The following is a 23,332-nucleotide window of genomic DNA, read 5'->3' as shown; positions in this document are numbered from 1 at the left end:
TTATATGGTAGATTACACTGATTTTTCTAATGTTGAACCATCCTTGAATCCCTGATATGAATCCCACTTGAACATGATGTATTATTTTTTTGATGTGCTGCTGGATTCTGTTGACTAGGATTTTGTTGAGAATTTTTGCATCTATGTTCATGAGGGAGATTGGTCTATAATTTTCTTTCTTAGTGATGTCCTTTCCTGGTTTTGGTATGAGGGTTATGCTTGCTTCATAAAAAGTATTAGGAAGTTTTCCATCCTCTTCTACATTCTGGAATAAATTGAGTAGAATTGGTGACAGCTCTTCCCTGAATGTTTGGTAGAACTCACCAGTGATACCATCTAGGCCTGGACTTCTTTTGGTTGGGAGTTTTTTGATGGCCTGATTAATTTCTTCTTTTGTTATGGATCTGTTCACGTTTTCTAGGTCACTCTGTGGAAGTTTTGGAAGGTTGTGTTTTTCTAAAAATGTATCCATCTCTTCTAACTTTTCAATTTTGTTGGAGTACAACTCTTCATAGAATTCTGTTATTATCCTTTTGATTTCGTTTGGTTCAGTTGTGACATTGCCCATGTGGTTTCTAATGCATGTTATTTGTGTCTTCTCCCTCTTTTCTTTGTTAGATTAGCCAATGGCTTGTCAATTTTATTAATCCTTTCAAAGAACCAGCTTCTTGACCTGGTGATTCTTTCTAAGTTTTTCTGTTCTTTATCATTCCTTTTCTTTTGGTGACTGTATGTTCCCTCTGTTGGTTTGTTTCTAATAGTTGGAGATGCTGTGTTAATGTGTTAATTTTAGTTCTTTATTCTTTTTGGATATGCACATTTATCACAATAAATTGTCCTCTTGGCACCGCTTTCGCTGTGTCCCAAAGATTATGGTATGTTGTGTTTTTGTTCTCATTTGTTTCTAGGAACTTTGTGAGTTCATGTTTAATTTCTTCTATTATCCAGTCACTTTGTCAGTAGGGTGTTATTCAATTTCCATGTATTCAACTTTATTTTCTTGGTCTTATTGTTGATTTCTAGTTTTATGGCATTGTGGTCTGATAAGATGTTTTGTAGTATTTTTCTGTTTGTAAATTTATGGAGGCTTGCTTTGTGACTTAACACATAGTCAATTCTGGAGAATGTTCCATGTGCACTGGAAAAGAATGTGTATTGTGCTGTTGTTGGGTTGCTCTGTACACATATGTGAGGTCAAGTTGGTTGATTGTGCTGTTTAGTTCCTCTTTAGCTTTGTTGAGTTTCTTTCTGGTTGTTCTATCCCTTCTCAAAAGTGGCATATTAAAATCTCGCACTATAATTGTTGATTTATCTATTTATTTCTTCAATTCTAGTAGCATTCGCTTTATATATCTTGGTGCTCTTTTATTGGGCATGTAGATGTTAGTTATGGTTATGTCATCTTGCTCAATTGACCCTTTAATCATGAGATAGTGTCCTTCTTTATCTCTTATGTTATTTTTGCCTTAAAGTTTATTTTATCAGAAATTAGTATTGCCACTCCTGCTTGTTTTTTATAGCAGCTAGCTTGGTATTTTTTCCCCATCTTTTAACTTTTAGTCTGTTTTCTGTCTTTGTGTGTCAGGTGTGTCTCTTGCAGGCAGCATATTCAAGGGTCTTGTTTTCTTATCCATTGTCATTCTCTGTCTCTTCATTGGTGCATTTAATCCATTGACATTCAGTGTAATTATCAATGTTGTTGTCATTGTTATGTGTCATGGAGTTGGTTCTTACTCATAGCGACCCTGCACAGGGTTTCCAAGGCTGTAAATCTTTACGGGAGCAGAAAGCCTTATCTTTCTCTTGTGGAACAGCTGGTAGTTTCGAACTGCTGACCTTGAGGTTCACAGCCCGATTCATATTAATTGTTGTCATTATGTATATTTTTGGTGGGGCTGTTCATGTCTTTGTTATGCATGCCTTCTTGTGCTGAGTTCATGTTTTTTGTGCTAAGTCTTCTCAGTTTCTTCCTAGTTTTAATGTTTCCTTGTTCTGCTTGGATCTTCATTTTCATGGTAAGTTGTGAAGTATTAACTTGCTTTGGAGTTACCCTATAGTCTATTAAGTTTTCCCTGCATTTAAGACAGTCTATTGTATCCTGCAATCTACCTGACCTCCTCATCACTTGGATCTCTGTTCCTACATTTTTTCATGCTTTGACATTGTTAATATTTTGATCTTTGATTGGCTCACACGTCCTCTGAATTCATTACCATAATTTCGTTCTGTTCTGAACTCTGCTATCTGTTGACTGAGTTCCGGGTGGTGCTGCCACATCTGTCAATTTCTGGTTATTGTTTGTTCTTTCTAATTTTCATTCCAAAGAACTCCCTTTAGGATGTTTTGAAGTGCTGGATTGGTTTTGACAAAAGCTCTTAGCTTCTGCTTATCCTGGAATGTTTTGATTGTACCATATTTGATTGACAGTTTTGCTGGATAGACAATTCTTGGTTGGCAGTTTTTTTTCTTTTAGGGTTTTATATATGTCTCCCTATTGCCTTCTTGCCTGCATGATTTCTGCTGAGAATTCATAGCTTAAGCTGATTTGCTTGGCTTTGTAGGTAACACTTCTCTTTTCCCTAGCTGCTTTTAGGATTCTCTCCTTGTCTTTGAATTTGGAGAGCTTGATTATTATATGTCTTGGTGATTTTCTTATGGGGTCTATCCTTCCTGGGTTTCATTCAGCTCCTTGAATGTTTATCTTATTATCCTTCAAGATGTTAGGGAAATTTTCTTCCAGTAGTTCCTGAACTGTCTCCTCTGTGGACTTCTGTGATTCCTCCTGTTCCAGAATGCCAATAAATATTAAGTTATTCCTCATGTTATCCAGCATGAATTTTAGACTGTCTTCAGATTTTTTTAATCCTTTTTTTCTGTTTGCTCTTTTGTCTTAGTAGTATTGAGATTTGTCTTACTGCTTGCTGATTCTGGCTTCCATCACTTCAATTCTACTCCTTTGCCCTTTCAGTGTTTTGTCCATTTCTGATATTTTATTATTAATCATCTGATCTGGACCTCTTTTTGTAGGTTTTGAATTGTTTCCAAAGCTATATCTATCTTGTTTGATTGCTCCTGTAGCACTTTCTGACTTCTTCCTTATTTTCCTCCACCCCTTTGTTGAGCATTTCAATTTGTTTCCATATCATTCTTCTGAATTCCTTCTCCGGCTGATCTAAAGCCTACTCTTCTTCTACTGGGAAGTCTGTGTCTGTCTCCAGCTCATTTGTCTCAGTTACTCTTTTCTGTTTTTAGACATGTGCTGAGCTTTTTTGTTGTTGTTTTCTTGGACATTTTCAGTAGTTATGTGGGTTTTTATGCTTAAATGAATGTATGTTGCCATGTTGTTAAGCTCACCAAGTGTCTCCTGGTGGATGTGTTATGGAGATAGGCTTTCCCTTTTCACGTGTATTGCCTAGCAGCTGGTATTGGCTCCTGTCCAGATGGTGAAATATTATGGGGTATGCTTGTAGCTTGGCTATATGAGCACAATTGCTGTCTCTTCTTGGGTAAGGTAGGGGGAGAAAGCTCCAACTCCCAGGAAAAGAGACCAAAAAGACCAAAAACAGAAACAATGTTAAAGCAGAGACAAAACCACCACTCAAAAACAAAAATAAAACTGTAGTTGACTGTCCAGTAGCCTTTGCTGTGCAGGCAGGGATAAAGTGTCCTGCCTAGGTCAACTTTAGGGCTGGGTCCCAGAGTCAGACGTCATAAGAATCAGCCTGCGGGACCAATGGGGCTCCCAGGAACCTTCTCCCCGTGCCATGGGAAAACTGTGGACCCTTTTGGGGGTGCGCTCCCACCTGCCTGAAGCTGTCTAGGCTGGGTAGTGAGGGTGCGACCGGGGCAAGGAGGAAGGAAAAATGAAAAATGCATTGCACCTCTTTTTCCAGACACAGCTCTGCAGCTTTTAGTGCTGCATCACTGTATCTGCTTGGCTGTGGCCCTGCCCTCTGGTCTCAGCCCAGGCCAAGGGGTTCTATAGGGAATCAATTGTCCCGATTGATTCAGAAATCACCGTATTTTGCTTCTACAGTCATATTTCTCCACATGTGAGTGTGGGAAACTGACACCAACACCTTATACAAGACCTAAAACTCTGGCACTACTCCAGGAAAGCGCCTTCTTTGTTTTTTCTGTGCCTCTACTGAGGAGCCTTTCCTACCCGTCTCTCCTTCTATCTTCTTTTGATATTCTCTGCATCAAATTCAATATTTTGCCCATGGAATCCTTCAATATTTCAATTTGAAGCTTGAATTTTTTCTTCAGTTCTTGCAATTTAAGAAATGCTGAGCATGTTCTTCCCTTTTTGTTTCCTTAATCTAAGACTTTGTCTTCTTGAACTGCCATTTGAAATTATCTGTTTAGCGCAAGACTGTCAGATTCAAAATAGCCAATATCAGTCCATTTCAGCTCACTGATACCTAGGATACCAATTTTCATGAGTTCAATTACATTTTTGACAATTTCCAATTTTCCTATATTCATACTTCATAAATTTCATGTTCTGATTATTAATGGATATTTGTAATTGTCACTCTTCATTTTGAGTTGTGCTCCATCAGGAAATGAAGGTTCCAAAAGCTATATTTCATTCATGTCATCATGGTCAACTCTATTTTGAGGAGGCCGCTTTTCCCCAGCTGTGATTTGAGTGCCTTTTAACCTAAGGGGCTCACCTTCCAGCACTATGCTCAACAATATTCTGATGCTTTTCATACTGTTTTAATCTTCTGACACCAAACCTAATAATGTTCTGCTGCTATTTATAAGGTTTTCAGTTGTTAAACATTCAGCAGTAGTCAACTTCTCCTTCTTCCTAGTCTGTCTTAGTCTGAAAGCTCCACTGAAACCTGTCTACCATGGGTGACCCTGCTGGTATTTCTGATACTGGTATCATAGCTTCCAGCATCAGAGTAGCATACAAGCCATCACAGTATGAAAAACTAACAGACAAGTGGTGGCAATTGTGAGTTGTTGTTGTTAAGTGCTGTCGAGTCGGTTCTGACCCATAGCGACCCTGTATAGGGTCTCCAAGGAACAGCTGGTGAGTTTGAACTGCCAACCTTGCAGCTCAAATGGCCTTGTAGTATGGCGCATTAACCCACAGCACCACACCAGGTCTCCACAATTGTGAGTTGCTGTTGTTATGTGCTGTGGAGTCAGTTCTAACTCATAGTGACCCTGTACAGGGTTTCTGAGGCTGTAAATCTTTACAGGTACAAAAAGCCTCATCTTTCTCCAGTAAGTTACTGCTGTTCTGTATGATAGCATATTTATTCCTTTACTAAGACTTGTTTTCTCGCTGTCTTCCTCAAAAGGCTAAAGGGAGAGAACACATGGTGTATGGATGCTTTATAAGCATTTTTTTTTTTTTAAATGAGTGAATGTTCTGTATCCCCAGAACCAGGCACAGGGCTCAGGGTACTGAATTTATGCTTGTTAACTGAATGAATGAGGGAAAAGATGAGTCATAGATTTCATGATACAACTATACTTAAAACTAGCATCACTACACATTTCTACACTTTAGGGAGTTGACCAGAGCATTGTACAATGTAAGCTAGACAAATCCCAGCTAGACCATCACCTAGAGCTTGGTAGCCTCAAACAAATCATTCTATTCTCACTTTACACATCGAAAAATGAGGATTATACCACCTTTTTTATTGGCTTCCTCACTTTTGTGAGGATTAGAGAGAAGACACATAAAGTACTCTTATTGTTGTTGTTGTTAAGCGGGTTCTAACTCAAAGTGACACTGTAAAGATAGGGTTTCTGAGGCTACAAGCCTCTGTGGAAGCACAAAGCCTCATCTTTGTCCTGCAGAACTGGTGGCCACTGGTGGGTTCAAACCGCTGACCTTTTGTTTGTAGTCCAGTACTTATCTTACAATTGTCACTGAGCTTCCAAGTACTTTTACGATCCAGTAAAGAGAAAACATATAAGCAATATTAACAATTGGGTCTCTAACAAAGACCTGGTTGTGCAGTGAGTTAAACACTGGGCTCCTAATAGAAAAGTTGGCAGTTCAAACCCATCAGTTGCTTCGCAGGAAAAAGATAGGAAGTCTGCTTTCGTAAAGATTTACAGCCTTGAAACCGAGATGGAGCAGCTCTACTGGGCCCTGTGGGGTCACTATAAGTTGAACTGCCTCAATAGCATTGGGTTTGGATTTTGGGTTTGGTATTGGGTCCACAAAGGAAATGGAAGCCAGAATGTGATTGCAAAACATGGAAGTTTGGCAATATGAGTTCCAAAGTTCTGCTGGCTACAATATGAGTCTTGGAGATGTCAACTACATTCTCTCCAATTGATCTAACCATCAAAATAGTATCTGTTCTCCATATACTATTATATCTTATTTAATATCGAAACAACCATGTAAGGCAGGTAGGGCATAAATGTTCATACTATAAGAACTCAGTTTAAAGGTGACAAGACTTGCTCCAATTCTATGGTTTATAGGCAGGTTATCAGGGCTGGATTGCAGGTTTTCCCTCTCCAGGGTCATCACACTCGCCCAGTATCACACTGCTTTAACCCCTTCAGGATGACATGGTACCCTGAAATAAGGTATAAGGGCCAAAATGGATAAAAAAGGAAAACAGTCTTAAATGTTGCTGTTAGTTGCTGTTAAGTTAATTCCAAATCACAGAGACCCTATGTGTTAAAGCACCTCCCACCACAACACACACACGAATTCTTCCTAGGAAAATGAATGAGATAAAGCCCTGAACAAAATAAGTAATGCTTTCTTCTTGATCATTTTTTTCTGAAATATGTAATATGCTAGCTTTAGAAATCATCGATAAAGCTTTCTAATATATCCCCAAACATTGTTTAGACGAGGAGTTTAAAACTTACTTTGCTAACAAAAATTAGCTTTTTAAAATGTGGCAAACAAAAAGTTTTATTTGTAAAGGTTTTTAAAGAGATCAACAAAAAGAAAATATTTTAAAATACAGGAATCACTATGAATCACATTCTATAATATTTTTAATGTTGCTGCTGTTGTTGTTAAGTGTTGTTGAGTTTATTCCAACTCATAGCAATCCTGTATATGGTTTCTAAGGAGCAGATGGTGAGTTTGAACCTCTGACTTATAGTTTACACTGACTTTGCAGTCCAGCGCATTAGCCCACAGTGACACACCAGGACTCCATCTTTAATGCAGATTTAAAATACTAAAACAGGAAAGAAATGATAGTAGAAGTTTAATCTGTACTAGTGTGAGTCCTGGTGTGGCCTTGTAGGATATGCACTAGGCAACGTTTCAAACCAATCAGCTGCTCCTCAGAAACGTTATTTGCTGTTATTGTTAAGTGCTGTTGAATAAATTCTGACTCACAGTGACCCTTTAACAAGGTTTCCAAGGCTACAAATCTTTGTAGGAGCAGAAAGCTTCATTTTTTTCATGCTGAGCTGGCTGGTGGACTCGAACTACTGACCTTGTGGTTCATAGTCCAGTGCTTACCCTACAGAGCCATCATGATCCCATGAAACCGTAAACAGGGTCGCTATGAGTCTGAACTAACTAGACAGCATGTAACAAGAAGAAGTGGGAGTACAAGAAAATTAAATTTACAAATGCTTTTCAGGTCAAAAGGCATATGACCTCCCAAATAACAACAGAGACAAATATTTGTTGCTTTTCTGCCCCAACCACATAAATTTTTCATGGGAATAAAATTAAAAAAGGGATTATCAGTATCCTTTAGAATTTGACTATGCAGTTTTCTTAAAGCTAATTTTAAAACTGTTTTCTTTTCAATTTAAAATATAAGATTAAATAATTCTTGTACCATGATCAGACCGAATGTCCTTTATGTTTTTCATCAAGGAATCTGATCTTGTGATTTGGAAAGGACAAAGTCAAAAAGCCTCTGGAGAAAGTTCAAGGCAACCAACATTTTAAGATATCCCTCCTTCTCCTCTGTAACAGCATACCCACATATTGTATACACCAAATATTTAGAAGGAAAAAAGAAAGTACCTTGGAAGTCCTCAGAATTGGGCAACTTGACACCACATACAAAGTAATCCTTATGTTCATTCTGGAATGTAACCAAAAATGATATTAATTTATACATTCACATAATAAAACTACTGCTGTCGACTCGATTTTAACTCATAGCAATCCTATACAACAGAGTAGAACTGACCCACAGGGTTTCCTAGGCTAGAATCCTGACAGAAGCATACTACCACATTTTTTCTCTATAAAACAGCTGGTGAATTCTAGCCACTGCATCATCAAGGTTCATATATACATACACATTTGTGTATACACACACACACACACACACACATACATACATGCACTCATGAAGCACTGGGGGCACTACTGCAGGATAAGCACTGGATGGCTAACTACAAGGCCAGCATTTCAAATCCCCAGCTTCTCTGTGAGAAAAAGATGAGGCTTTCTGCTTCCATAAAGATTTACAGCCTCAGAAACCCTACGCAGAGTTGCTATGAGTCAAAAGCAACTCAACAGGGCCCAAGAAAAACATATACATACATATGATGGCACTTCAAAACATGGAAAAATCCCATTATCTTTTAATTCCATTGTCCCACAAACTTTCTGAAGCACTCTGTCAAAGAGATTCTAAGTCAAATCTTAAAAACTTCAGTGCAGTGTTGACTCAGATATTAAATTCCTGAACTCAAAGCATTATCAAATTATTGAAGTTAGGTGATGAGTAATCCATGATGATTCATTATACCACCTTTTCTATATTTGCATGTACATTTAAAATACCATGTTCAAGAAACAAAACGTAAAAATTTTGTCATAAGAATATGTTTTGATCAATTAATATCTGTAAGTGAAAAATTCAAAGTGGATTTAACAAGACTTTCTGAGAAAGTTCAAATCCTGTTAGCATTCCTCTTTGAAAATCAGTCTTTTAAATCTATTTTCATTAAAGATAAATCAAGGAAAACAATCAAACAGTAGATTTGATACTCTTAAAAGAAAAAAAAAAAAAAAAAAAAAAAGAATCCTAATCAGTTTTACCCAAATTTTAAACTTTTTGTGTTTACTAAGGATCTAGCTTTGAAAACTTAACATCCTGATGGTGTCTCGAGGAATATTTTAAGTAGTACTAATAAATGTAAGTGACTAAGCTCAGATTTTACAAGCAGTACACAGGTAAGTGCATGTATCTCTCTGTAACAGAACTGTAGGTAGAGGATAATTTGGCTGACTGAAGAGAGCCGAAGCAAAACCAGAAATAACTTGGCATTCTTTTAGAGGAAGATGACGGGAAACTACCACCAAACTGGTAGTTATTTTAAAAAGAAAAGAAAGAAATGAAAAAAACTGAGGCCAACCATATCTAATTATAAAACAAATGAATGTGACAGAAAATCTGATTAAGACTAAAGTAATGGGTTTGTTCACTGGGAAGAAATTTCAAACTGAAACCATCTTTTCAAAATGAAACATCATTTCAGAAAATTTTAAACTTACCAAATCAATTGGGTAAATATAGGAAAGCTCAGATAATAATTGCTTGCATCGAATTGTCAACTGAGCATTTGTCTTCAAAAAATGTTCTCTAATAAGGAAAGAGAAAAGACATAAGAACATATATACAAATCCAACAGCCAACATTACTTTCAATGTAGAAAACCTGAAAGCATCCCCAGGAACCAGGCAAGGATGCCCTTTATCACCACTCCTATTCAATATTGTGCTGAAAGTCATAATCAGAGCTACAAGGCAAGAAAGGAAAATTAAAGGCATCAAATTGGCAAAGAAATACAGTTTGCATGCTTCTTAACATTAATTTCCTAATATTCATGTCCATTTAAAGATAAAGAGGAAGAATAAACTTAAAAGTAGAAGAATAATAACCACCAGGAGTCCTGACCTATTGTCAAGTGTTAACAATCAAGCTAAGAGGTACTCTGTGTGCCAAGAGACCTGCTAAGAGATACTGTTGTTGATGCTGTTAAGTGTTGTCAAGCCAATTCAGACTCATATCAACCCTGTATAACAGAGTTTCCGAGGTTGTCAATCTTAGAGGGAGCAGAAAGCCTCATCTTCCTTTCTCAGAGTGGCTGGTGGAACCACAGACCTTGTGGTTTGCAATCCAGTGTTCATCATATGGAGTACAAACAATCATTGTGAGTGCCTGCTATATTCCAGGTGCCTTACAAATGGTTTTATTTAATAGTTACAGCAATTCTATTAAGTTGGTGTAATATTACTAGACCATTTTACAAACAAGGAAGCAAGATTTAATGAACTTGAGTAAGCTAACCAAGGTCTCATAACCACTATTTAATGACACCAATTTGATTCCAGGAAACATATATAAGGTATTTCCTCAAAGCAGTATTCTATCTTTTACTACCTCTAAGAAATAATCTGCTGTCAGGTTAAAAAAAAAAGGGGGGAGTAAAAAGAACAAACAAGAAATTGTGAAATGAGGTGACCCTGCTCCTTCCTTATACTATTTAAGAAACATGAGAAATAGATAAAATACCCACAGAACAAATTACTTTCTCTTCTATATTAACAACCTAAGATACAAATTTAGAGAAGTTATAAGTCAGTGTGAAATGGGAAAGTTGTAGTACACCCCTACTTCCCTATCTGCAAAATGAGAGGAGTGAGATGGTCTCAGTAACTCTTGCCAGGTCTACCATTTTTGAATATTCAATTACTAAGGTTTCTTGATGAAAGATGCAAGATTGGAGGATGTTCCAGGAAAAGTAGGCAAAGACTAGTAAAAGCACAGAAGTGGCAACAAATCAAGTATGTGGTATAAAAAATAAGGAGAACTACTATTATTGTGACCCACAGTGACACTATGCACAACAGAATGAAACACTGCCCAGTCCTGGGCCAACCTCACAATCATTGCTGTGCCTGACCCTACTGCTGCCACCACTGTGCCAATCCACTTCATTGGTAGACTTCCTCTTTTTCTCCAACCATCCACTTTACCAAACATGATATCCTTCTCCAGGGGCTGGTCCCTCCTGACAATATGTCCAAAGTATGAAAGACGAAGTCTGGCCATCCTGGCCTCCAAGGAGCACTCTGGCTGCACTTCTTCCAACACAGAGCTGTCGGTTCTTTTGGCAATCCATGAAACTTTCAATATTCTCCTCCAACACCATAACTCCAAAGCATCAATTATTCTATGGTCTTTCTTATTCACTATCCAACTCTCACATGCATATGAGGTTACTGAAAATTCCATGGCTTGGGTCAGGTACACCTTAGTCCTCAAACTGACATCTTTGCTCTTCAACTTGTTCAGCAGATTTGCCTAATGCAATATGTCATTGATTTTTTGACTGCTGCTTCCATGATGATTGTTGATCCAAGCAATATCAAGTCTTTTGACAAGTTCAATCTTTTCTCTTCTCCATTTATATGGATGGTGTTTACAGGTCCTGTGGTGAGGGTTTTTGTTTTCTTTACATTGAGATGCAACCCATACTGAAGACTGTGGTCTTTGATCTTCACCAGTAAGTATTTTATGTCCTCTTTTCTTTCAGCAAGCAAGGTTGTATCATCTGCATATCACAAGTTAATAAGTCTTCCCCTAATCCTGATGCCATGTTTTTCTTCATATAATCCAGCTTCTCAGATTATTTGCTCAGCATACAGATTGAGTAAGTATGGTGAAAGTATACAATCGTGGCACACACCTTCCTAATTTTAAACCATTTAGTGTTTCCTTGTTCTGTTCAAATAACTGCCTCTTGGTCTATGTACAGGTTCTTCATGAGCACAATTAAGTGTTCTAGAATACTCATACTTCATAATGTTGTTCGTAGCTTGTCATGATCCACATAATCAAAAGCTTTTGCATAGTCAATAAAGCACAGGTAAACATCTTTCTGATATTCTCTGCTTTCAGCCAAGATCCATCTAATATCATTCCAAGTCCTCTTCTGAATCTGGCTTGAACCTCTAGAAGTTCTCTGTCAATGTATGGTTGCAGCTGTTTTTGTATTATCTTTAGCAAAAGAACAACTATTAGCATTTGTTAAATAAATAGAGAGGAGAGAATAAAACTAATTTACAGTTGCAAAGTACCAATTTATTGAAGAGTATTTGAAAGTTAAGCAAAAGAATCATCAGTTAAGCAGACAAAAAAAACACAAACCCACTACCAATGAGTAGATTCTAAATCTTGCTGTCCTGTATAGGATTTCCAAGGCTGTAAATCTTTACAGAAGCCAAAATTTCATCTTTTTCCTGTAAAGCGGCTGGTAGGTTTGAACTGTTGACCTTACGGTAGGCAGTCCAGAGATTATACTACTGATTATACTATAGCACGAGCAGGGCTCCTTAAGCAGATGAAACACATGGTTAAAAAATAGTATTTTAAGTGGAGAGGTCCAATAGCAATATGGAGGATGAACTAGAAAGATGGAGAACTGATGGTAAAGGAAGCTGCTGAAATAATATGAATGAGCTAATGAGAAGAAGGAATAAACCTGAAGGAAAACAATAAGCTAAAATGCATGTAGAAGATGGGAGGAAGAGAAGATTCAAAGATTTTAGCCATGGTGCCAAGACCTAGGAAATTGGAAGGCTAGGTTCATGTTTCTGACAATAATTAAATACTCAGAGCTCTCATAACTAGTCTTTAGCACAACGTACAAACAATACATAAAAACTATTTACTATTTAGCCAATTCCAACTCAAGGAGACCCCAAAGTGTGTCAAAGAAGAACTGTGCACCAGGGGGGTTTTAAAAGGTTGATTTTTCAGCAAATCATCTGGTCTTTCACCCAAGGAGCCTTTGAGTGAATTTGAACCTCCAACATACTGGGTAGCAGCTTAGTACATTAATTGTTTACACTATCCAGGACTCTACATAGCACACAGTACGAACTTAATAATTATTCACTCAATAAATAAATGTGACACTGAGGTGTGTGGACTATAGCTTTGAAAGAATGTTACTTTCCCCACTCTGAAGCCCACAGTAATCACAATACTCCTGACACAGTGCTCAGTGTTGGGGGCTCACCTTTGTGCAGTGCACTCCTTCCGAAGCTCAGTTAGGGATTCCTTTTGGAGTTGAAGCTTGAGGTGCTCAGCTGAAAATGCGTTTCCTAGAGAGAGACAGAAGAAGACAATTCCAGATTCAGCAGTGCAGATGCTACGGAATGTTCAAACACAAACAAAACAAGCAGAGTCCAATCCACAGATGCTGAGAGGGAAACTAGCAGTTAGAAGGCAAAGTAGGTTGGGTTCTGAGGTCTTCCAGGGAGATTACACAGAATACATTTCCCTATAGGTTCAATTTTCACACAGGCCCAGTTTCTGTTGCTTTTGTTAGCCGCTACCAAGTTGGTCCCTGACTCATGGCAACCCATGTGCTGCACAGTAAAACTTCTCCATCGGATCTTCTGGCTGCAATCTTTATGGAAGCAGTTCACTAAGCCTTTGTCTTAAACAGCCTGCCTATAGATTTCTGAATTGCTAACCAAAGAATTCTGATGAAATTTCAAAATTCAGGTAACTTCATTTAAAGAAAAATTAATGAATTTGTTCTGGACTACAAATGTTATATAACAAAATTAGTGAAAAGATAAAAGAGCAGAGCAGGAAAAATTACCTGCATGTTTACCTCTATAAAGTAGCTATTCAAAAAGTTGCTGTTCAGTAATTCCAACTTTTAACAACCCCATGTGTGCCAGAGTACAACTGTGCTCCACAGGGTTTTCCAGAGCTGATTTTCAGAGCAGATCACCAGACCTTTCTTCTGAGATGTCTCTGAACCTCCAACCTTTCTGTTTGCAGTAGAGTGCATTAATGGTCTTATTCTTTATTACAAGTAGTTTTAGTTACCATTAGAGTATACAAGAAATGTAGCTTCTGATTGCTCCATATTATATCACAAGCCTTTCTATATGTCGCTAGAGTCATATTTATAAGATTTAATCATTCAAATTCATGGATGTGAATTATGTGAATATTCCACACTTTGAATTACATTACCATACTCCAATACTATTACTGTTAATTTTTTGGAACTTCTATTTCTACGATCTTAATATCCTTTCACATTTTCTTATTCTTAAAAAAATGAAGGGGGGTCTTATGTCCTTGATAATCCAGTCCTGATTACCACCACTTCAGAAATCTTTAAGCACAAAAACAATTTTAGGTCCTGACACATTAAGTTTCAAATCTTACAAAGGAATGTAGTTTCACTAATTTTGAGTCACTAGGAAAACTCTTCTTTTGCATACTTACTACAAAGAGGAATAGGAGATGTTGTTGTTGTTACCGTGGAGTTGGTTCTGACTCATAGTGACCCCTGCACAGGGTTTCTGAGGCTGTAAATCTTTACGGGAGCAGAAAGCCTCATCTTTTGCATGTGGAACGGCTGGTAGTTTCAAACTGCCAACCTTGAGGTTAGCAGCCCAATTCGTAACCACTACGCCACCAGAGCTCCTTCAGTTTGGACCTCTACAATGAATTCACCAACTAAAATAACTTTATCAACATATTTCTAAATACCCTGTTCATCTCTCAGTCTGAATGCTCAGTAACTTAGGAAGGCTGCTCCTTAAGTAGAATTTAATCAAGGAACACGATCTTCTTTAGTCCCTGTAGTGCAGTGAATTACTTTATATGCTCTTCCACCAATGTTTTTTGCTCTGTTGGGTCTGGATAAGAGAAGGTAAAAGAAGAAGCTACTAGGATGATATGATTCAGTTGTGAGTGGTTAACAAAGTTAATTAACTGTGGCTGTAAAAACGTGGAACTCTAACACGGATATAAAATGAGTCATATCTCAGAAGCAGGACTGAAGGATCTCAGTTCCATCAAAGAAAAAGAGCCAGGAGTGGAGCCTGTTCTTTGGACCCCAAGATCCCTCCAGGCACTTAATTAGGGGAACTACATTTGCTGACCCACAGAGCTACACCTGAGTGCCTTCAGGCTGAGGCTTATGGTGGAGTGGTGTGTCCTGTGGGCATTTTTTAGTAGCCCTAAAAGAACTTTGCAATATTGGCTGGGCAGAAAAAGGCCTGCCTATGGGCAAAGCTAACAAAAGGCTGTCCTGTCTAAAAGAACTGTATCCTGAACATTTCTGATCCTATATTGTTACCTGTTGTTGCTGTTAGGTGTCATAGAGTCAATACCAACTCATAGCGACCCTATACACAACAGAACGAAACACTGCCCAGTCTTGGGCCAACCTCACGATTGTTGTCACGCTTGAGTCCATTGATGTTGCCATTTTGCCAATCCATCTCATTGGGGGTCTTCCTCTTTTTCTCTGACCCTCCACCTTACCAAACATGATATCCTTCTCCAGTGACTGGTCCCTCCTGACAGTATGTCTGAAGTATGAGAGATGAAGTTTGGCCATCCTGGACTCCAAGGAACACTCTGGTTGCATTCCTTCCAACACAGATCTGTGGTTCTTTTGGAAGTCCATGGCACTTTCAATATTCTCCTCCAACACCATAACTCAAATGTGTCAATTTTTCTATGGTCTTCCTTATTCACTATTCAACTTTCGCATGCATATGAGGTTACTGAAAATACCATGGCTTGGGTCAGGCGCACCGTAGTCCTCAAGCTGACATCTTTGCTCTTCAACATTTTTAAAAGGTCTTGTGCTACAGATTTGCCTAATGCAATATGTCATTTGATTTCTTGACTGCTGCTTCCATGAGTGTTGATAGTGGATTCAAGAAGAATGAAGTCCTTGACAACTTCCATCTTTTCTCCATTGATAAGAATGTTGTTTATTGGTTCAGTGGTGAGGAATTTTGTTTTCTTTACATTGAGATGCAATCCACACCAAAGACTGTGGTCTTTGGTCTTCATCAGTAAATATTTTAAGTCCTCTTTCAGCATACAGTAACTTGTTAGCTCCCCTAATATGCCCCATAACTGAGTTCTGTGTTGACACTGCAATGAATTACTGAACCAAGCTGAGTAGAGTGGACTGTGGGTGGGATGGTACGATGTCATTTTGTTTGCATTCCTGTTTGACAACACCAGATAGGACTCAAGACCTTTCTAGTACAAATGCATGTAAGTATTCTCCCAAGTTTTAAAGACTCTTTAGAACACATTATCATGTGACCAAAAGGAAAAATAAAAACCAAAAATAAAAATTTTAAATATCCTAACCAGCTAACAACTAGGATAACATGTTAACACTAAGGTAAATCTGAGCAAAGGATATATGTACTCTTCTTATTCTTGCAACTTTTATATTATATAATCATGAAATGACTTCCAAATAAAAAGTAAAAAAGTAACTCCAAACCCAGAAAAAAGTCACTTGAGAAGTCATGGCTTTTCTAGAGGCTTAGTAAGAATCAAGGTCTTAGATGGCACATTGGCATCATCTCCCCAAAATGTTCACGTCATTTTTAAAAATTTGATAAATCATTTAATTTTAATTTTAAGAGTCTGGTGGTTACAGAAATGGGCTCTGGAATCACATGGACTGACTACTAGTTAGTTTTGCTGGACTAGAGAAGAACCAAATATTTGAAGATTTGAGATGCTCAATCTCTTTAGAGACTGTTCAAATGTACCTACCACCAGTCCAAATACTAGATGACTGACAAGTTGTCCTTCAAAGGGTATCACATCTTGAGGCAATGATGCCCATCTTTAAGACCAACCATATATCCTGCTTGTATGATTTTAATTCTTTTGTGTTTGTTCATCTTATGATCCTGAATATATTCTATACAACAAAAGGTTCTTTGTAAAGTCAGCTTCAGTTTTCTTTTGATGAGTGTTTGCATGGTATAACTTTTTCCACCCTTTTACTTTTATATATATCTTTATATTTAAAAGTATGATGAGTGTTGCTTTTCTTTAACCAAATATAGGTAATCCTTTGTTTTTAATTGTGGTTTTTAGACCATTTAATATAATCATTGCTATCATTTTGCTAGCTATTTTCCTTAAGTTTCATCTGCTTGTTTTATTTTTCCTTCTGTTTTTTATGCTTTTTTTAAAGATTCAATTTTTTTTAATTCACTATTGACTTATTTATATCTCTATTTAAAATGTTTAGTGGTTGTCCCAGAGTTTATAGACTATCTTAAAATAATATTACATCACTTCATGTGTTAATATAAAAAATTTAAAACAGTTCACTCCCAAGTAGTCTCTCCTGTTGCTCTAATACATGTCACTTTGATGCTAAATCCACAAGCATTGCTATTTTTGCTCTGGTGGTGGTAGTGCTGTGCTGTGGAGTCAGTTCCAATTAATACCAACCCTGTATAGAGTTTCTGAGGCTGTAAATCTGTACAGGAGCAGAAAGCCTCATCTTTTGTCCATGTAATGGCTGGTAGTTTCAAACTATTGACCTTGAGGTTAGAAGCTCAACTTGTAACCACTATACTTATCAGAGCTCTTTTTTTTTTTTTTTTTTTTTGTTCTAGAGGGTAAATTATCTTTTTGAGTTATTCAAGATAACAAAAATGCATTTATGTTTACCTTACTTTTAATCTTTTCTAGAGATCCAAGTTTCTGTGTCAGAGTACCTATTACTGTTAAGTGCCATCAAGTCAGTTCTGACTTATAGCTAGTTAGATCAGAATCACAGTGACCCTATATAGGGCTTCCAATAAGTAGTTGGTGGGTTTCAACCACTGACCAAGATGTTAGCTAATCCCATAACAGTATCCCATCTTAGTATCTAGTGCTGCTGTACCACAAATATCACAAATGGGTAGCTTTACAGAAAGGAAATTTATTTTTTTAGTTCTGTAGGCCATAAGTTCAAATTAGGGTCTTGGCTGTATTGATTGCTTCCTTGTTGGTAGTTTCTTGGCATTCCTTGGCTTGTAGATGATTCTCACATGGCACCTGTCTTTCCCCATGGGTGTGTGTATCTGTGTTTATTCTGGTCTTTTTATAATTAAGAAGTGATTTGGTTAAGGATCTACCATACGCTGGTATGATGTCAATTGAATAACTAATTAGTTTACTATATTATATTAGAGTACTTTATAGAAGGTAATCTGCTCTGCCAGATGTCAACTGATTTAATCACATCACTGAGAGTCGTAATCAACTCACAATGAACTTTGGGAGGTGATTAAGGGCAGGATTTAAGTACTCCAGAACAACAAATAGACTAGTAGTTTTTTCATTCATTGTTTCAAAAATGTCATTTCATTGTCTTTGGACTTGCATCATTTCTGTTGAAAGGTATGCTGCAATTCTCATCTTTTTTTTTTTTTTTTCTGTATATGTGTTTAATTTCCTTCGCTATCTTGAAATTATTCTCTTCAAAATGGATAAGTTTTTAGAAAAACACATCATACTTAAAATAACACCAAGTAAAGTAGAAAACTTGAATAGGCAGGCCTATATCAAAAGAAGAAATTGATCAGGTCATTAAAATAAATAAATAAAAAGGTCCACGCCCAGATGGCTTTACTAATGAATTTTTACCAAATATTTAGAGAAGAGCTGACACCAATTTTAATCAAACAATTCCAGAGCATAAAAATGCATAGAAAACTCCTGAATGCTATGAAGTGAACATAACTCTCCTACCAAATCCAGGCAAGGACATCATTAAAAAGAAAAGGTATAGATCAATATTTTTCATGAAGATAGATGCAAAAATTATCAACAAAATCCTAGCCAAAAGAATTCAACAACATATCAAAAAAGTAATACATCATGACCAAATGGGATTCATGCCAGGGATGCAAGGATGGTTCAATGTTAGAAAAACAATCAATATAACCCACCATATAAATAAATTAAAAAACAGAAAAGAACTACAAGATCATATCAATTGGTGCAGAAAAGGCATTTGAAAAAATTCAACATTCATTCTTAGCAAAAATACTCAACAAAGTAAGAGCAGAAGGGGAACTCTTCAAAATAATTAAGAGCATATATACAAATCCAACAGCCAATATTACTCTCAATGTAGAGAACCTGAAAGCATTCCCAGGAACCAGGCAAGGATGCCCTTTATCACCTCTCCAATTCAATATTATGTTGAAAGTCTTAGCCAGAGCTATAAGGCAAGAAAGGAAAATTAAAGGAATCCAAATTGGCAAAGAAGTAAAACTCTCTCTGTTTTCAGATGGCAAGATCCTACACATAGAAAACCCTAGAAACTCAGCAAGATTATTGGAACTCAATGAAAATGATTCACCAAAGTGGTAGGGTACAAGGCCAATATACAAAATCAATTGGATTCCTCTATACTAATAAAAATAGCTCTGAAAAGGGAACAGGGAAGAAAATACCATTTACAATAGCCAAAAAAGACCTATACTAATAAAAATGATAACACTACTATAAGAAACTAAAAGAGAGTTACAAAAATGGAAGAATATACCATGCTCATAGATAGGAAGGAATGTCAATAACACCCAAAGCATTCTATAGATATAATGCAATTCCAATCCAGAGTCCAACATTATTTTTCAAAGAGATGGAAAAAATGATCAGAAACTTTATATAGAAAGATCTCAGATATACAAAGCACCACTTAAGAAGAATAAAATTGGAGGCCTCTCACTCCCTGATCTCAAATTTTACTACATAGCTACAGGTTCAAAACAGCCTGATACACAGAACAATGGAGTGGAATTGGAAACTCATAAGTAAATCCATCCACCTACAATCAACTGATCTTTGACAAAGGGCCAAAACACATTAAATGGGGAAGAGATAGTCTCTTCAACAAATGGTACTGGCAAAACTGGAAATCTATTTGCAGAAGAGTGAAACAAGACCCGTACCTCATACCACATACAAAAGTGAACTCTACGTGGATTAAAGACCTAAATGTAAAACCTATAACCATAAAGATCATCAATGAAAAAGTAGGGATAAATGTACTATCAAACATTATTAAAACCACACAAACAACAGAGGAAAAATTCATGATTGGGACCTCCTGAAAATTAGAATTGGCATCAAAAGAGTTTGCCAAGAAAGTAAAAACGAAGCCCGGACTCAGAGAAAATTTTTTGCAATGACATACCAGACAAGGTATAGCAGGATTTGCAGTTCTTTCTCCAGAGGATCAGGCTTTTATTCGTGGGGAAGAAAGACTATGGTTATACTTTTCTCAATGCAGCAGCCACTCCATACTCTAGACTTAAACAACCAACAGAGGCTTTCGATGACTGCCTGACCTGCCTCCAGTCTTCCCTGCAATATTCAATGGATTTCCATGCAGAGAAGAAACTATAAGCACGTGGGAATTCCCCTTTTGTCTGTAGTACTTCCACACCAGTCCACACTTGGCCATTAACAATTGATTATACATTTTAGCTAAATTATTTTACCTTCTTATATGGAAGCCCCAACATTCCCAGTCTTCTTGCAACTGGTGAGTCAGTCCTCACTTCTGTCTCTCCTTAGAGGTACTTGTCCTCCCTTAGATTATCAGGCTACTTAGATGCCCTGCATTTACTCTCTGATAGATTCAAGAAAAATTATAATTTTGTAGATCATCCAGGCTTTTCTTATTGTTAAGGTGGAAGTGAACCTTTTTCAGCTTGCTACACCATACACAGAGGACATAAACTTAATGTAAGGATATTAATTTATTTTTTTAAGCTTGACTCTATTCTTTGTATTCTGTGTTTATTATTTTGCATTTGCTTCTGTTTGTGCACAGGAGCCCTGATGGTGCTGTGGGTTAGGCACTGGACTACTAACCACAAAGTCAGTAATTCAAACCCACCAGCCACTCTGTGGGAGAAAGAAAGAGGTCTGCTCACATAAAGATTTACAGTCTTGGTAACCCTATAGAAAGAAGGTCACTTGGAGTTAGAATCGCCTCAACAACAGTGGTGTTTTGTTTGTATGCAAAATGATCTCTTTTCAAGCCACTTTCTTCAAATATCTGATGAACTTTGGTTTTCCAAATTCTTGGATAATTGATAAGATTGATTAGTATAGGCACCTGAAGAAGATTTTCTTTGATGGTATAAAGATTCATTTACATAGAAGTCCTTATCCTGAATGGCAAGGCAAGTATAAATAGGCAAGCCCTAATGACAATGAAGTTTTCATTCAGTCTATCTATGTTGGAAGTAAGTTGTTGTTGAGTGCCATCAAGTCAGTTCTGACTCATAGTGACCTTGGCTAGGGTTAGCGACAGGTGAGTTTGAACCACCAAATTTGTGGTTCAAACCGACCTTGGTGTCCAATGCATTCTCCTGTAGTGCCACACCAGGATTCCTAGGAGAAAATACCTTTAAGTTGAAACGACCAAAACTATGAAATAGAACTTTTTTACTTTGAGATTGTTATTTTAGGGTATTTCACCCTTAAGTAGAGCTGCCTTTCATGTTTTCCCTCTGAGTCATCATTTATTTTAGATTTGATTCCACCATTCTATCATGCCAAAGGAGTCCTGGTGTGGTGCTGTGGGTTAATGCGCTGGACTGCAAAGTCAGTTTGAGCTGCAAGGTCGGTGGTTAAAACTCCTCGGAAACCCTATACAGAGTTGGAACCCTGTAAGTTGGAACCGACTCAACAGTACTTAACAACAGCCATGCCAAACACTCATACAATGGACTTCACCAGATCATAAATCCATTACGTTTAGAATGCAGCTGGGAATAATGATATAGGGAGTTACTCCTGACACAGAGAGGAAAGAGAATGGGTAGCTATGTCTGGCTACCCTGATGATTGCTCCACAATTAGTTCCTGATCTCTGTATTTGGCAATTCTAAGTCATTTTCCTATACCCTGGTTTATTCATCAATATAGTAACATCCGTTTTCATGTCTATCTTTGAGAACTGTATTAAAATCGTTGATAGCTAATGGCAACCTCGTTTGCTCTCAGCAGTGACGTGGGTTTATTCCTTTTGCATAAATCTTTACTATTGTATCAGCAGGTCCTTGGGGGAGTGAGAGAGAAAATGCATGTGACTGGCACATCACCTTCCAAAATTGATTTCTGAAAAAATTGGCTCTGTCCAGGCATTTAACAATGCTCAACTTGGTTATGTAAGATAGCCCCTCCGTTCCGCAAGAATACAAGCCAGGCACTTTAATTTCATAACTAAGTATCAATGCTGGTTCCTGTAAATCTAATAGTTGAAGAATATGGATCTTGCTGCCATCAACAAAACAAAACACAGAGTCGTTAGGGTCTCTCTCACCAGAGAGCTTAGTTTGAAACTGGCCAATGGCCAGCTCCTGTCAAAATTTCAGTTAAAACCAATAAACTGTCATTCTTCTGGGTTTTCTACATCAAGACAGATGACCAAAAAACAATATACTTGAACTACTTTAACTGCCCTCCCTCCAGAAATGCCCTTTCTGTGCTATGATTTATGGTGCTGCTATGCTCAAGGGTTAATAGATATTTCTTGATGTAACTTTTGCAAAATTACAATTGACTAGATTTAATTATGATATTCAATATCTTGCACATAAGAAACTGCATGCTAAATTCCTTTCAGAATTTCTTGCCAAGAGAAGACTTTTTTTCCTTCCCTAAAATAGATAGGGTTCTATAACAGGCAATGGGAAACAATTGATACCTTTCATAACTCTACAACTGATTTGACAGCTAAAGTCAGAGCTAATTTTCGTGCTTAAATACAATATGCAGATCTTACCAAATGCAGTGCACTTATATGGGAAAGCCCATGGGCTTAGGAATCTTTAAGTTTGGGGTTCAAATCCTATCTATGCTACTTTCAAAACTTTAGCACATTATAGGATTTCAGGGGAAGTTACCTGTTTTACAGGATTTATGCAGGTTTCAAATGAAGTCATTCATGACAATGTACTTTACAAAGTTTCAAATAGTGAAAATGCATGGGATGTTCAGTCAAAAGGTCTGGGTTAAAATGCTCACTTGCTTGGAACAGTCTGTGTGTTCCCGGCCAAGTCATTTACTTCCTCCCCACCACTACTCAGCCCCACAAATTAGAAAACCAAACCCAGTGCTGTCAAGTGGATTCCTGCTCAGAGCAGCCCTGGAGGATGGAGTGGAACTGCTCCATAGGGTTTCCAAGGCAGAAATCTTTATGGACACAGACTACCACCTATTTTTCCCAAGGAGTAGCTGGTAGGTTCAAACTGCCAACCTCTTGGGGTTAGGAGTCTAGTGCTTAACCACTGCCATCACCAGACCTCCTATTCTTCCCCTAGTACCTCATATATAAAATGAAGATGGCAATACTTGTCTGACTTACCTTTCAGGGAGGCTTTAAGGATCAAATATGATCATCTTTGTGTAAGAACTTTCTAATGGTGAAATACTATATATATGGTATTCTTACTATCAAGAAACCAATTTCACTGAAGAGGAGTGTCTCCCTACAAAGATTGAAGAACTCTGCTTTT

General features: G+C 37.4%; 1 protein-coding gene across 1 annotated transcript in view; it reads right to left on the bottom strand.

The window, feature by feature from the left end:
* UVRAG (UV radiation resistance associated) overlaps positions 1-23,332 on the bottom strand; it is a 354,636-nt gene that overhangs the window by 204,597 nt on the left and 126,707 nt on the right. Inside the window, exons 6-8 of the mRNA XM_006875426.1 lie at positions 13,015-13,099; positions 9,482-9,569; positions 7,997-8,057 (exon numbers count right to left, since the gene is read on the bottom strand). Coding sequence (XP_006875488.1) covers positions 7,997-8,057; positions 9,482-9,569; positions 13,015-13,099 — 234 coding nt within the window. The remainder of the gene's footprint in view (positions 1-7,996; positions 8,058-9,481; positions 9,570-13,014; positions 13,100-23,332) is intronic.

The sequence above is a fragment of the Chrysochloris asiatica genome, unplaced genomic scaffold (assembly GCF_000296735.1).
Source record: "Chrysochloris asiatica unplaced genomic scaffold, ChrAsi1.0 scaffold00326, whole genome shotgun sequence".
In the NCBI taxonomy this organism is placed as follows: domain Eukaryota; kingdom Metazoa; phylum Chordata; class Mammalia; order Afrosoricida; family Chrysochloridae; genus Chrysochloris; species Chrysochloris asiatica.
The sequence above is the reverse complement of the archived record's forward strand: the minus strand, read 5'-3'. Positions and strand labels throughout refer to the sequence as shown.